Source organism: Aquila chrysaetos, chromosome 13, assembly GCF_900496995.4.
Source record: "Aquila chrysaetos chrysaetos chromosome 13, bAquChr1.4, whole genome shotgun sequence".
Taxonomy (NCBI): Eukaryota; Metazoa; Chordata; class Aves; order Accipitriformes; family Accipitridae; genus Aquila; species Aquila chrysaetos.
Genome location: NC_044016.1, coordinates 3432 through 18873, shown reverse-complemented (window position 1 = coordinate 18873; position 15442 = coordinate 3432). Strand labels below are relative to the sequence as shown.

The 15442-nt window shown below is 38.9% G+C and overlaps 1 protein-coding gene across 1 annotated transcript in view; it reads right to left on the bottom strand.

The window, feature by feature from the left end:
- Positions 1-13782, bottom strand: part of LOC115350190 (maltase-glucoamylase, intestinal-like) — a 47799-nt gene extending 34017 nt beyond the window's left edge. The window contains 12 exon segments of the mRNA XM_030035549.2: positions 365-496; positions 954-1013; positions 1015-1080; positions 2389-2501; positions 3274-3373; positions 4931-5102; positions 6336-6487; positions 7609-7718; positions 7848-7968; positions 11482-11555; positions 12597-12720; positions 13668-13782. Of these exon segments, the coding sequence (XP_029891409.2) occupies positions 365-496; positions 954-1013; positions 1015-1080; positions 2389-2501; positions 3274-3373; positions 4931-5102; positions 6336-6487; positions 7609-7718; positions 7848-7968; positions 11482-11555; positions 12597-12720; positions 13668-13721 (1278 nt within the window). The 5' untranslated portion in view covers positions 13722-13782.
- Between the last annotated feature and the right edge of the window lie 1660 nt (positions 13783-15442).

The following is a 15442-nucleotide window of genomic DNA, read 5'->3' as shown; positions in this document are numbered from 1 at the left end:
ATATATATAATGGTTCTTTCCACCAATTACTCATTGTCTCCATCAATTATGTAGAGCCCAGCAACCACACAGAAAGATGTCTCCTGTAACAACATATATATAAATACATATATACACACATATATAAAAATACATAATATATATAAAATATACATAATGTACATATAATGTATATTATATAAATTATATATATAATGGTTGTCTCCACCGATTATTGGTTCTCTACACCGATTATATAGAGCCCAGTAGCTGCATAGAAAAAAGTCTCATGAAACAACATATATATTAAAAAAAATAAATATATATAGAACATATTCTGATAATGATATTATTTAAAACAGAAAAATAAATAGTTAATGCTTACCAGTATGATAATGTATTTTTGCCCATAGTCATGCATGTAAGTTTGAAAACTGGGGAGGTCTTTGAAGTTCACTTTGTCATAAGTAAAATCTTTCCTCGCTTCCATGTAGTCGATATCCGTGTACTGAACATCCTGGGAGAAGGTGGGATGTTAGACGTGATGCTGAAGCGCATCTTCTCAACGTGCTGCATTTTGATTAAAATTCCCAGAAAAGCAACTGGATTCGGGCACCTACAGTAGTTTTTTAACAGCTACCCATCACTAAACTGAGAAAAAAAAAAATAGCTCCTGATGCTTTTTAATTTTTCAGGGCTTCTGAGAGCGTAAAGTGAATTTGCGTGCTGGGGTTGACCTCAGCGGTTCACAGGTTAGGCCAAAGAAATGTGCGTAACGTGGAAATAAATATACTGAGCTGGAAACTTTAAACTGAAAAATTGCTTCCACAAAAAAAAAAAAAAGGAGCAAATGACATTTAAAACCATTCAGCATTTTATATAGAAAAATGTGCAGCCCAATGAAAATGGACGTAGCTGAAAAGGGGGGGGGGGAAAAAAAAAAAAAAAAAAAAAAAAATCACATTTTTACTCACGTAAGGGAGCCCGATTGCCCTGTTTCGCTCCACAACAGCCTTCACCTTGTCAAGAGACCCCATAATCGTAGCGGCTGAGGTGAAATCCCAGAGTCCAATAGGAGGGCAACACCGGCAACCCTATGAACTGGAAATTAAAACCAAGTATAACGAGCACCGTCAGTCTCCTCTCTTTGGGTCTGATTCCCTAAATTCTCCAGTTATCTCTCAAATCAGAGATTCAACTCAAGTACGATAAAGTGCATTTTACGCAATCACCCGCAGCTGCTATATTTTTCTGTGCTCTTTCCGCCCCGCAAAAAAACCCCAAATGTGAATGATGTGAAGAATGATGTATCCATTGCTACCAAGTTATTTATTATATTACATTACATTATATCACATCATATCTATCAATCACATCATATCTATCAATCACATCATTTATATGCTATAAAATTGCCACCTCACTCTGTTTTCTGGCATTGCACCCATTTATTTGCTGCCTTACCAAAAAAGCGTAAACTCTTAGTTTTAATAATATTTTTTTATCATGTAGTCATACAGCAGCTGTTATACTTGAATGATGACTTGAGGTAATACCACAACGTCAATAGCCCTGATCTGAGGAGCAGAATTACCCAGGAGAGGCAAGGTAAAGAAAAGCTGCAGAATGAACCTATAAAAATTGTGATGATCAGGAAAGGAAGGGATGGACGGGGAAAGGGAAGGAAAAGTGAAGGGATGACCGGGACCTTTCCTTGTTCCTTTCCTTTTCCCCTTTCCTGTTTCCCTTCTCCTTTTCTCCCCGGGAAGGTATTCCAACGGGGAAGCCGTGGCCCCGGGCAATGGGAAGGGTGAAAGGGAATGTGCCCGGTGAAGGGGAAAGGGTGCCATTGCCTCCTTTCCCCGGAATGGCCTTGTCCTTTTCCGGTGAAGGGGAAAGGGAAGGGGAAAAATTTTAGTCCAAATTTAAAGATTTAAGTTACTAAGGAACTAAATTTAATGCTGTTTAAAGACCTACGTATCCTTTCTTTAAGAAGGTATTGAAACATCTATTTGGCCCCTCAAAATACAAATGGGAATTACTTGCCATAGAAACATCAATAGATACGTAGAGGTACGGATACTTTGCTACCATAAAATCATGCTATCTTAAAATCACACAGGTTAGGGGCAACCTTGAGTTATAACTTTGGGTTAATAAAATAGTGAAGAGTCATGGAAATAGGGTGGGAGAAAAGAAAACTTAAAAAAAAAAGAAAAAAATGTTCAATGCCTAATTTCTCAAGATAAACCACGGGATGATGGAGGTTGGAGATCATCTACTCAAAGATCACCCGTGGTCAAAGCAGAACGAGCAAGAGCCATTTGCCCAGGGCTGTCCTCAGTGATGCTTTGAGGGTCTCCAAGGATGGAGGATCCACCACCTTTGGGCCGGGGTTCGCCGACGTACCTTCACGTACTCCTGCACCACTTGCTCAGGGGTGTCTCCCAAGAAGACGTAAAAATCAAGAATTCCCCCAATTGTTCTGTAAGTGACAGCCGGCGCCGGCTGCACGGCGAACTCTGCGAGCAAAAAACCCACAAAATCAATTTGGGGTGTTACCTAAATCTCAAATAACTGGGATGTTGATACAAAAGATATAAAAATTGTTTAGGAGAAAATATAAAACATATTCAACCCAAAACCGTTACTGGAGCTTGCAAGGCAGGTGGAAAGTTTCCAGCTCTTTTTTGTTTCCTAAAAATGTCCATATTTACAGTCCAGAAAGAGAAGAGAAAGCCAATGGCACAACTTCTTCTCATTATATTTTCAGTCTCAAGACGCTTGAATATTTTGTAAGCGCCCAAATATGTACACACTTATTTAAGGGAAATTAAGGGCATATATTCACAAGTGCTGCTCGGTATAAATTTAGGCTCAGATTTTCATGTCTTGTACTGAAACATCCCTGAACGTGAGCAAAAATGCGCACGAGGTGTGCGACACTGGTCTTGCAACACCACCTTTATGCTGCTCATATAGGAAACATGAGTAAATGCTTGAAAAAATGGCTGCAGTCACAGATTTTAAGACAACTTTCTTCAAAATTTAACATGTGACTGTATTTTTTTAAAAAATCTACATCAACTCAGCAGGGTTGCAGTGCAATAGCCCTGCAGATTATTTATATATATATATGTATGTATGTATGTATTTTGCAATCCTTAGAGCTGTGGAGAAGGCATTCTTACCCATTGGCTTGCACATCATTTAAATAATAACTAATAATTATTATAATTATTAATAATAAAGAAAGTAACTTTTTTGCAATACTTATGGAGAAGACACCCTTACCCATGGCATTGCTATTCATCAAGAAAACACCAAGAGAGGCTCCGGTGTTGTCTTCCAAACACAAGAAGAAAGTCTGAACGCCGTATAAGTTATCCATGTTCTTAAAGGAAAATAGAAAAGCCGATTAAAAAAACCAAAACAGTAACTATATGCACCCTGCGGTATCTCAAAAATATATCACATGTGAAGTTAAACTTGTCAAGATCACCGACACTAACCTAATTTTTTTTATTTCCCCTTTTTATGGGAATGTCTTTAAGTTGCTTAAAATCTGTTGAAAGCACAAATTTGGGGAAATCTACCCCAAATTTGAGCCATTTGGATAAGAACTTCCACATAGCTATTATTTAAGAGATGAAGATTATAAATTGCATCTCTAGTAGGGATGGAAAGAAAATAAAGGAGACCTTTTCTGCAATAAGTTTTGTTGATAGTGAGGGCAAATTCCAATTTTCAGTTCAAAAAATCAAAATAGATGTATCAGACCATAGGCGATGTCTCAAATCTTTGAAAGATTTTTTTGTTTTTTCTTCTAAACCATTAACTAACTGCAAACATGGAGCTGCTCCCCGAATCCCATTCACATCACTCCTATTTCAGCAAAAGACTTCAGGACTTACTCCAAATTCAGCATAAGGATCAGTGCTGCATTAAACAATCTCCGTTTAATACTCCTTTAATCTCATTGTTATCTCAAATAATGAAAAACAATTTTAGGTGGAGTTTGAGATGCTAGAGTTATAACCAAGCTGGTTTAGAGACTCAAATAAAATCAAGTGTAAAAATACTCTTACTATTGCTTCTGCCACGATTTACGTTACTTTTCTTGCTCCCTATTGTTGATTGTTGATTATACACCAGCAATTTAATGTTTTCTATTGGGGTTTTTTTGCAACATTAACTTGTCAAGTGCTTATACACTCTACCAGACATTTCCTTTTGCTCATCAAGCCCGAAATCTATGAATAAGCACAGCAATAACATTTGACTATTTCCCCCAAAGCACCCCCAAAAAATGTTGCGTGTAGGAATCCAAGTCAGAAAAAGCAATAAGCAAAAAATGAGTATAAATACCAATGACTGATTTTTAAAGCACAAACTTGGCAAGTTGATGCAGTGATAGAGCAATATAGAGTTAAAAACTCGCGGATTCAGGATAAAAGATCTCATTGCAGATGGAAAAATATGCTTTTACACTTCTTGAAAACCAGATGCCCTAGAAATCACCTTGGGAAAAAGGTGGAAAATGTCGAAACAAAATAATTGCTGGCAGACCTATTTTGCTTTATAAAGCAACAGCTGCTAAGGGCAACTGTGCATTATTTCCTAAGATACGACGCTACAGAAGGAAAAATTCTGTATCTACCGAATTTTGCACACAGCAGTTCACGGGCAGGAAAAAACAGCAAAAATCAAAGCCCACCAAATATTAATTTTCATCAGCTGATTTGCAGCAAAACCCAACCAATTCAATCCAAATATTTCGGGAAAGCTATTCTGACAGGAATTTTATTCAGTGGTATCTTACATTTTGCAACACTTGGCAAGTCTTTAAGGAAAAAAGGGAAAAATCAGCGGATATTGTTAAAGTGCCAACTACGGCTGGATTCAAGAATTGACCTGAAAAGAAGGAAAATGTAATAAAATAAACGCTTACTCCCGAAGGGGCTTTGTCCCTGCTGAATATGGGCCAGGTTTTCCATTTGATGTCGTGTTGGTATTGCTTATGCACATGCTCGCCCACCCCGTAGATATTGCTGCTGGGGAGTTTGATGGAGAGTTGTAAAAACTGCTCGGCATACAGCAGCGGGCCGATGGTGGTATCGAACCTGGCGAAATGATGAAATGTTGCATAAAGAATTTTATGCTGAAGGTTGGGTCCATTAGTATTGCTACCCGCCCCAAAAAACCAAGCAGTTATTTTAGAAAGCATTTGCATCACGTACCACTACTAATTTTGTCATATGCATCTCATAACTTGGCAAAAATCAGTCATGTTGCATATTGCAGTAAAAATACTGTGTGTTTTTAACAATAATATATTAATTGTGAATTTTTTTCATTAAAACCATAAAGCGCAACATTATTTTTTCCCCAAAATAAATAAAAGCCTAAGAAAAATTTAAGCAAGCTTCTAGAGCACTGTTTCAAACAGGGCCCGTTGAATTAAATTATTCTCCCCTCCATGTGCCAACGGAATCAGTCCTGAGCATCCACTGTGTCTTTCACACTCTCACCAATGGTAAATCAGTCTTTAGAGAGGCTTTTAAGAAAGCAAACAAAAAAAAAAAAATAGCAGGAAAAAAAGTAAATCCAAAGTAATTAAACTAGAAGAGTTGATAGCACTCCAGCTCCTGCTAGTGGTCAGCTAAGTAATCGCTTTCTAATTGATTTAATAAATATTTATTCCTGAGGCTTCTGCCTTTCAGTGGGTCTCAGTGCAAGGCTGTTAGCCCAGCTTTGCTTTCTTCAGGTCTGGGGTTTTTTTTAGAAAACAAAGAGATTAAAATCCTTCGGTATAGAAGCACTTTGAATATTTTCACTTACAATTTTCTAGGACCAGCTTAGCACTGGTTGGTACCAAATAGTTTCCAAACACATGCCTGAAGCTCAACCTGATTTTGGGGGTTGAGAACTTTGGGAGGAGCATAAAAAATAAGACATGATAGATCGTAAAAAAGTGATGCTGGGAAGGACTTCTTATCGTAATTGATGAATCAATGGCACAATTCATCAATTCTCCCCGGGATTAAGGGGAGAAGAAGGCACAGAGCCAACACGGCAAAACTCAAACCCCAGTGAGACAGACCTCCCCATCCACGATATTTTCTGTGTAAAGTGTCCTTCCATATTGCTTTATCCACCAAAAGAAGATGGCAAAACCTAAACCCTGTGAGATAGACCTCCCCATCCCCCAAATTTTACGTGGAAAGAGTCTTTCCATTCTGCTTATCCATCAAAAGAAGAGAAGCAGCAGCTCGCATGTCTCAGGGGGCACCTAACGCAATGCAGACCTTCAGCAAAAACAAATTTTGTGGATAAAAAGCCCAAAATTTACTCACACAACTTTTCCATTGCTTGCTCTGGTCACCTTGATGCCAAAGGGATCTTGCTGGACATCAACTGTATATTTTAAGCTGGAGGCTGCTGGACCACTGAAAGGTCCCACGTGCTCATGGGGCACTTCAAATCTTTGTGTTTTAGGATCGGTGATCTACACATGTTTAAAGAAAAAAATAAGTTCCAAGAACAAAATAAGTAATTTAATTAATGGCTCATTTTAACGCTTTCCAGCGCAACCATCCGAATTTGACTTGGCGAAAAAACCTACCCGTTGTCAAAACTGCATCACAACAAGAAGTGGTCGACGTCAATACATGGCAAAATTGAGACTGTGCAAACCTACCTAGCCTCTTTATTTGGGTAGATACAAGAATATTTCCCATTATTGCTTGATTGGAGGGTATTTTTCCCATGGGAAATATGCAGGAGGCAGAATTCTGCACAACCGTGTTTGTAGGCATTGCCCAGCTCTTCGTCAGCGCCTCATTTGCAGTCTTTCTACATGTCCTACCTTGGCTGGGTGGAACCAAACTCAGTCTGGCTTCCAGATTTCTGGCAGGAGAACATGTGGCAAACACCCTCCAGCCCCAAGAAAATTTAAAAAAAGGAAAAAAAAGAAAAAAAGATGAAAAAAGAATAAAGAACAAAAGTTAAAAAAAAAAAGTAACAAGAAAAAAAAGAAAAAAGAAGAAAGAAAAAAAAAAAAAAAAAAAACAAAAAGAAAAGATGAACAGAAAAAAAGAAAAAAGAAAAAGAAAGAGGAAAAGAAAACAAACAAGAAAAAAAAGAAAAAAAAATTTTTTAAAACCCCAAACAAATGAAAAAAACCCAAACAGAAGTCCTGTCCGGCCCCAAAATCCATGTATTTTGGCATATTTACTACACACTGAACACAGAATTTTCCATAAAACGCAAAGCGCTTTGGAAGTGAAAGCCTTCTGCCGAAACAATCGTGAGATATAGATAAATAAATGTATTTGGCCCAAAACCATTTTCCAATGAAGAGGGGGAGAAAAAAGAAGAAAGATAAAATCTGATCTTTTTAAAGGTATTTGCAATTTTTCACGCACAAATCCTGCTGTGTTAAACCGTTGCTCCTCTGGGTACAAAAAAACCTCTCCTGGTCAAAACTTTTCCTTGGAAGTACAAGGATGTATTTTGGTGGGAGTCATGGGATGAGAAAGAGAATTAATCTGCCTTTATAACCCCACAGCATCTCCCTCGTGGACGAGGCAGGCCAAAATCTTGCCGATAACAGGGTGAAAAACTCACCTTGAACCGAAACCGATTTTGTGTCTGATACTCTGCCGTGAGGAGGACAGTGTTGATATCGTTCCCAAAAAGCGAAGGTGAGGAGAGCCGCGTCAACGTAGCTTGAAACCCTTGGGTGGGGAAATGAAATGAAATGAAATTAAAAAAATAAAGTAAAATAAAGTAGAATAGAATAGGTCAATTATATTGAAATGGAAGTCTGCGTGCACCTAATTCTGGGAGCTTTGGTGCCAGCTTACCCTCCTGAGTTTTTCGCAGCCCGCCATCCACTCTGTAGCCATGGTTTAAAGAGAAAAAGCACCACGGCACGTTGGTGTCACTCTGGGGGCTCCAGCAGCAGCCGCGGAGGGTGCAGAGCCTCTGGTCCAAAAGAGGGGATTTTAATACAAATAAATCCCATAATAAAATGCACCCACCAGAAAACCCTATATATAATATTTGCAACCAGTTCGACTCCATCCCTGAATGACTCCTCAGGTCTATTTGGTGGCAAAGAGCGTGGACAGGTTGTTTGGGGAATTCAAAGTGGAAAATTGCTCATTAGTTCTGGGAAAAAAAAAAAAATGAGGATTCTAGGCATTTGTTCTTTCTTAAAGCCGTGGGTTACACGAGTCTGTTAAATGAATTCTTGAATCGTTTGAGCTGCAACAGCCACAAAAAGGGTGGAGAGAAGTCACGCACTGACGACTGTATAAAAGTGAAAGTTGGTTTTGCTTTTAAAATAGTGAAAAACACAATAATTTGAGTATAGAGACAAAGCCATGAGTTCCTCTATGTTTTATGGACATCTCCATTTGCCGCATCACATGCGTCACCAACCCAGCATTGGTCACGTCAACCTCAATATCAAAAACGTCCACGTGAGTTCTGCACAGGCTCAAATGGAGAAGAAAAACACCTTTTTTTTATTAATGAACAACAACAAAAAACAAACCCAAGCAACGCAATCCATCATTTAAAACATGTATCTTGATGAGGTGACACCAACCTCTCCAGCCCAATAAAGCAGGACACCTTCACTTTGCTATTGGAAATTAAGTTAGTCACCCACTTATTAAGTGAGTTCTACCTCTGAAGGTAAGATTTGGGTCATATATCGCTTTAAACATTACTTTTTTATGTCGTTATTGAAATAAGTCATTCCCGGGGTCAAAATGTCGCAGTGATACCAAGGGAACTTGACGGGGAGCCAAGGGCTGCGTCCATAAACGACCTCAGCCCGACCTGCAGATCTCCAGGACCAAGCACGGACGTCCTATAAAGCCACCCCAAACAAACCCAGCTCCACCATCTATTCAAATAGATTAACAACTATTTAAACCGTCTTAATGACTGTTAGGATTAAATATTTTTAAAATATTGTTCAATATCAGAGGTGACCCCAAAGCCTGGTTGGCTAATATTCACTTTCTCCAATTTTCTAAGTGTCCTTCACCCTCTTCCAACTATTCTTTCCTCTTCCTAGACCAAGGACTATTTAAATAGAATTATTAAAATAAGAATATTTAAATATGACTTTAAATAGAGTTCATGACTATTGATGACTTTGTACTTTCAGGAAGCATCAAGTACATACACACGCACACATATACATATAAAAACCTCTTAGAGTGTATATATTTTATAGTCTATATCTTTCATGTCCAGCACTGAGAAAGGAGCAGAGTCCACCCAAAAAATTATTTCTTTATATATACTTTTATATATAACTATATAAATTTATATACATAAAATAGTATAACATAATATAATGAAACATAACGTGTTATATTATGTTATGTTGTATATTGTATGCAGTATATTTATTTCTATATACTTCATATATATATATAAATAGTTTATATATATAAACTTTTTATAGTGTATATATTTTACAGTCTATATCCTTCATGCCCAGCACTGAGAAAGGAGAAGAGTCCACCTGAAAAATTGGGGGGGGTTGTTAATATATATAACATATATTATGTCATCTTGTACTGTATTGTATTATATTATATTATTATTATATTGTATTGTATTACATGTAGTATATTTATTTATGTATACTTATATATATAAAAATACATATATATATATTAAAAAACCTTTTCTAGTGTATATATTTTATAGTCTATATCTTTCATGTCCAGCACTGAGAAAGGAGCAGAGTCCACCGGAAAAATTATTTGAACTATTATAAAAGCTATCGCTTTATGTAAATAAATGTTAACGCTCGCCCCACCCTCCGGGCCATAAAAACCACCCAACAGATACCGAGATGAAAACAGAGCCCCGGAGACCAAATCCAGGCTTATTTAGAGATAAGGCGGACGCAGGCAGAGATTTTACTGCGGCGTAAGCGGTAACTCCCAAACTCTGCCCCGGGGCTGAAGGCAAAGGCGTGACCGCACCATTATTTTACATAAACCCACAGAAATCAACCAATTTATCAGAAAATTCCCACGAGCGCGTGCCCCAGCCACGAGGGGTGATTTTTCAGGGTGTTTTCTTGCCTCGTCAAACTTTGCTCTCGTTTGCAGTGAGTGGTTAACGAATACCGACTCTCCTCCATCCTACGCATGGTTAATAAATAAGTATTTTTGGTAATTCTAGTTAGACATGCCCGTTTGCTGGCTTTTTATATATATTTTGCATGAATGAGGAAAGCAAGGCTTTCCATCAGCTATACAAGCTTACATGTGATTTAAATTAATTGTAATTTTCCCAGCAAGCCTTTAGCCTGAAATCCACTTAATGGTAAAAAAGGCAGCAGCAAATCACCTTTATTATTCATTATTATAATTATTGAAATAAATCCAATAATTCTGCAAAATCAGCTCTTCATAAAGGAAATAGGATTTTCAGCTTGTTCGCTTTGCAGCCCTGCTCTGTTCCGCACCGAACCTTATTTAAAAAAACCAATTAAATCTTAGGAGTGATGCAAAATGTGGGATTTAAATAAAGACATAAATAATAAACCAAATTTTCGACACAACTGTGGTGAGATTTCCCACAATATGTGACGGCTGCGCTGCTTCTCTGTTTTTATTCTCAAATTCAGCAATATTTAATACTAATATTAAATTATTACTTTAACACTAATATGAAATTAGAAGTTAATATTTAACGTTAGTCACTTGGTACACACAGCTGGCTCCAAGGTATTAATTAAAGATTAAAACGATCCGCAAGACTGCTCCGACGCTACGTGCCATCTCCCCTGGAGAAGAGGACTTTGCCATCAGTTTGACCTTTAATTACAGTTTTAGCAGCCAGATTGTATTAGATGTTATTTTATGACATGATGATAGTGGGTTTTGCTGAAAAACTGAAATAATTTACCTCGTTTTCTAAATTCTCCATTATCGAGACGGCACCAACGTAAGAGAGCGATGGAGACTCAATTTGCTTTGGAAAACATTGCAATATTACAGCCTAAAAATCATATGCATCGTGACAAGCTAATTCGTATTTTAATATGCCGTTAGAAACGTTAATATCTGACATCACGCTAAAAAAAGGCGGTTCTGCAAAGCGGAAATATTTCCAAATCGGTTGGTGTTGGCCCAATTTTGTTCCCAACTTGAATTTAAATCAACAGGATGGACTTTGTCCCTGCTCCAAGTGCTCCCGCAAGGAGAAAAATCCAACTTGGTAATGGGCTGAAATTGGTTAAATTTGTTACTATTGGTGGTTGCACGTCACCAAAAAATACTCAGGCAGTTGCTGGTTGAAAAATGGTTAAAAAAAACCTGCCCTGGTATAAACAAGGTAATTTATTTTGTTATTAAATGGGAGTAATTTATCCCACAGGTGGTAGACTATAAAACCTATTTTTTTTCTTCTAGGCTATTAAACCTATTTTTTTTGCTTCTTTTTCTCATGTTTTCAGACCTTGGTGGCAACTTGGTCCGGGATGCAGTCGATCCGCTCGGCTGTTCCCACGCTTGGGCAGAGTGGGGAAAATTCTGTGAGGCAGAGAAATGAAGGGGTTAATAGCGATAGTAATAATAATTTTAAATTATTGACATTATGATTGCTACTATTGCTACTGTTACTGCTATTGCTACTACTATTACTGTTGTTGTTTTCATTATTATTAAATGTCCTTTTAACGATTTTCCCAACTCTTTTCTCGTCATCTGGAAAGTCTCCAACCATGAATGTTGCTTCCAACAAGCCTCAACCACCGCTAACTCGCTCGTTTTACAAAATTCTGTGCAACTGCTGCAGATAAAGACAGAAAAACTTCATTTTTCCAGGTTTTAAACGCAGGGCTGTCTCTAAGACAAGTGATTCAAGTGATTTCTGATGAACCCAAACAGTAAAAATATTACAGACTGTTACGGTTATCTTTTTTTTTCCTATGTACACCACGGCTTTGTCTCCCTCCGTCTTTTTTTTTTAAGTGATGCTTTAAATTAAAAAATACTGAAATCCTCCTCTTTTGACAGTTAGAAAATGAAGCAAGAGGAAACTGAGGTTTAGGGGAGATAAAATTTGCCTTTAATTATGCATCATCCCATCGATATCTGCAGCTCAACATTGTCCCTATTATCAGCGCATGACTCCGGTTCATATTTGGTTAATGATAAAAACGGAGTAACATCAAGAGCCGTAATAAATTCTGCAACAGGCAAAAGTAAAATATTTTTTTTCATTTTTTGAGGGGGTTGGCGATTTTCCACATTTTTGAAGACCCTGATCATAACGGGCATTAAAATAATCCCCATCAGATCCTGGGAGCGGTGTCCAATTTCTGCAGGTTATAAAATAATTATTTTAAATTTTATTTATATCTATTACATTCATATATAAATATGTTTTACATAAATAAATTATAAAGTCTATATTATGTGTATTTTTATAATTTTTTGTATATAATATATGTAATTATATTTTTTATATTGTATTCTTTATATATAAACAATTTTATTTTATCAAACGGATCCGTAAAGTTCAAGGCGGGGACTTTTTTTTCTGATTCAGCAGCAGAAATCAGCACTTACGGCTGCTTGTGGACACGGTTTCCCTCGTTGCTAAAATCCCGATGAGGACACAGGCCACGGCCACCGCCAAACAGAAGAGGACGATGAATATAATTTCCAGTTTGCTGAATTTCTTCTTTTCCATCTACGCCCAGAAGAACGCCGTTGTATAAGGAAACCAAAAATAACATTTTTGGAAGAGTAGAGAAATTATTTCAATCTTAAATCATACCCCCTCATACATAGATTACTGCAAGGGCCAAGCGCAATAACTCTCATATTCAGAATAAATCAGGTAACGTCGCTGATGTCGTGATTCATCACTGAGGGATTTCTTTTCCTCCCTGCAAACTCCTTTTAAATATGCACAAAACAACATTTTCATCCGACTCTAATTATGGAGATTATTTTTTTTCCATTTTACTGAGACTCCAGAACTAAAACTGAAACGATCTGCACATTTTTGTTTTGCAAGTTTTATTTTTTCAAACAAACAAAACTCCCTGTTTTCTAAAGAATGATAATAATTTGCCCTAAAAAAAGAAAAAAAAAAAAAAAAAAAAACTTTAACAGGGTAGGACAGTTATTTGTAAAAGAGAAGAAAACTCTGTACATAAAAAGAACAGCGTAAGCCTGTTGCACCTCTTCACCTCTCAAGCCCAAGCAGCCTCCAAAAACTGCTGAATTTTGGAAAAAAAAATCATTTTAACCACTAAACAATACAGTGGCTCTGCCTCTCTGCAGTTCCCATTCATATTGACTGAATATTGACCGGGAGCCCTAAGAACTAACATTCATTTGGAGGGAAAACCTGAAATAATAATTATAATAATGATAATTAAAATTAATGAAAATAATTAATAAATTATAAAACTGAAGTATTATTGCTGCTGTTATTATTATTAAAGTTTTTATTGCCCTAAGCACCCACCCCAAACAACCATAACATTCAATTTTCCGTTCTTTCAGTCCCAAATACTCAAATGCTAAAAATAAGGGTGTTTAATTTCTAAATGTCTATTCAACCACCAGGGAAATAGGCAGCAGCCAGGCAAAAATTTCTTAAAAAAAGGAGTAAATTAAACTGCGTACCTTACGGCCCTTTTGCCTTCCTTTTTCAGCTATTGCTCTCAGCTGTAAATCCATGTTTTATTCCCTCCCGTTATCAGCTGGGTGCATCGTTTGCTAACGAAGTCCACCAATGACGACCGCACGCCTCCAACCCGGCTGGGCTATTTTTTTTTTTTTTTTTTATTTTTTTTTTTCTCCCTTAAGGATTTACAACTTCGCTTTGCTGATTGCACAGAGTCCACCGTCACGAGAAACAGGCGTTTCCCTGAATTCGTGTTTCTGCCGTCGCGGATTTCACGCAAGTTTTCCGCAAGCGGCGACGCAATATCGAATTGCGGGAATGAAAACGTCGGGGTGTATTGGGTTTGCTTGGCGAGGTTTTGGTAGCGGGGCGGTCTACTGGAGTGGCTTCTGTAAGAAGATGCCAGAAGCTTCCCCCGTGTCCGATGGAGCCAATGCCGGCCGGCTCCAAGACGGACCCACTGCTGGCCACGGCCGAGCCCATCGGTGATGGTGGTAGCGCCTCTGGGAAAACGTGTTTAAGAAGTGGGAAAAAACTGCTGCGCAACAGCAGCCGGAGAGAGGAGTGAGAAGATGCGAGAGAACCAGCCCTGCAGACCCCCAGGTCGGTGAAGAAGGAGGGGAGGAGGTGCTCCAGGCGCCGGAGCAGAGATTCCCCTGCAGCCCGTGGTGATGAAGACCACGGTGAGGCAGGCTGTCCCACGTCGGAGCAGTTCTCCACCCGCAGCCCGGGGAGGACCCCACGCCGGAGCAGGGGGATGCCCGGAGGACCCCGTGGGAAGCCCACGCTGGAGCAGGTTTGCTGGCAGGACTGGTGACCGCACGGGGTGACCCACGCTGGAGCAGGCTGTGCCTGAAGGACTGCAGCCCACGGGAAGGACCCACGCCGGAGCGGTTCGTGAAGAACTGCAGCCCGTGGGAAGGACTCGCGTTGCAGAAGCTCGTGGAGGACTGTCTCCCGTGGGAGGGACCCCACGGCGGAGAAGGGGACGAGTGAGGAGTCCTCCCCCTGAGGAGGAAGGAGCGGCAGAGACAACGTGTGAGGAACCGACTCAAACCCCCATTCCCCGTCCCCCTGCGCCGCTGGGGGGGTTAGATAAAGAATTTGGGAGTGAAGCTGTGCCTGGGAAGAAGGGAGATGTGGGGGGAAGGTGTTTTAAGATTTGGTTTTATTTCTCATTACCCTACTCTGGTTTGATTGGTAATAAATTAAGTTAATTTTCCCCAAGTCGAGTCTGTTTTGCCCATGACAGTTATTGCTGAGTGATCCCTCCCTGCCCTTATCTCGACCCGGGAGCCTTTCGTCATATTTTCTCTCCCTTGTCCAGCTGAGGAGGGGAGTGATAGAGCAGCCTTGGTGGGCGCCTGGTGTCCAGCCAGGGTCAACTCACCGTACAGGGACTGCGAAAATTAGTAAAACCACTATAAAAATCAAGGTTATTTTTGTGTGTCCCCATTAGATTTGCAGGAATTAAGAGCCAATTATGTCCTGAAAATCAGTCAGTTGAAAACAAGGGAATTCTGGTAAATCCATGAAAGTAATTGGTTCCAACTCAGCAAAGGTTCCCGGGACCTCCCCGGATCAAATTCCACCCTTGAACAAAAAGCAGACACTAGGAACAAAGTGCCCACCCCTAAAATCTGCCTCTTTCACACCAAAATGATGAAACACCTATCCCAGGCATTCGGGGGGGGGGAAAGGAAAAAATTTTTTTAAATTTTAAAAATCACATTACAATTCATATTGAAAAGACTTGTTCAGAAACTCCACCAAA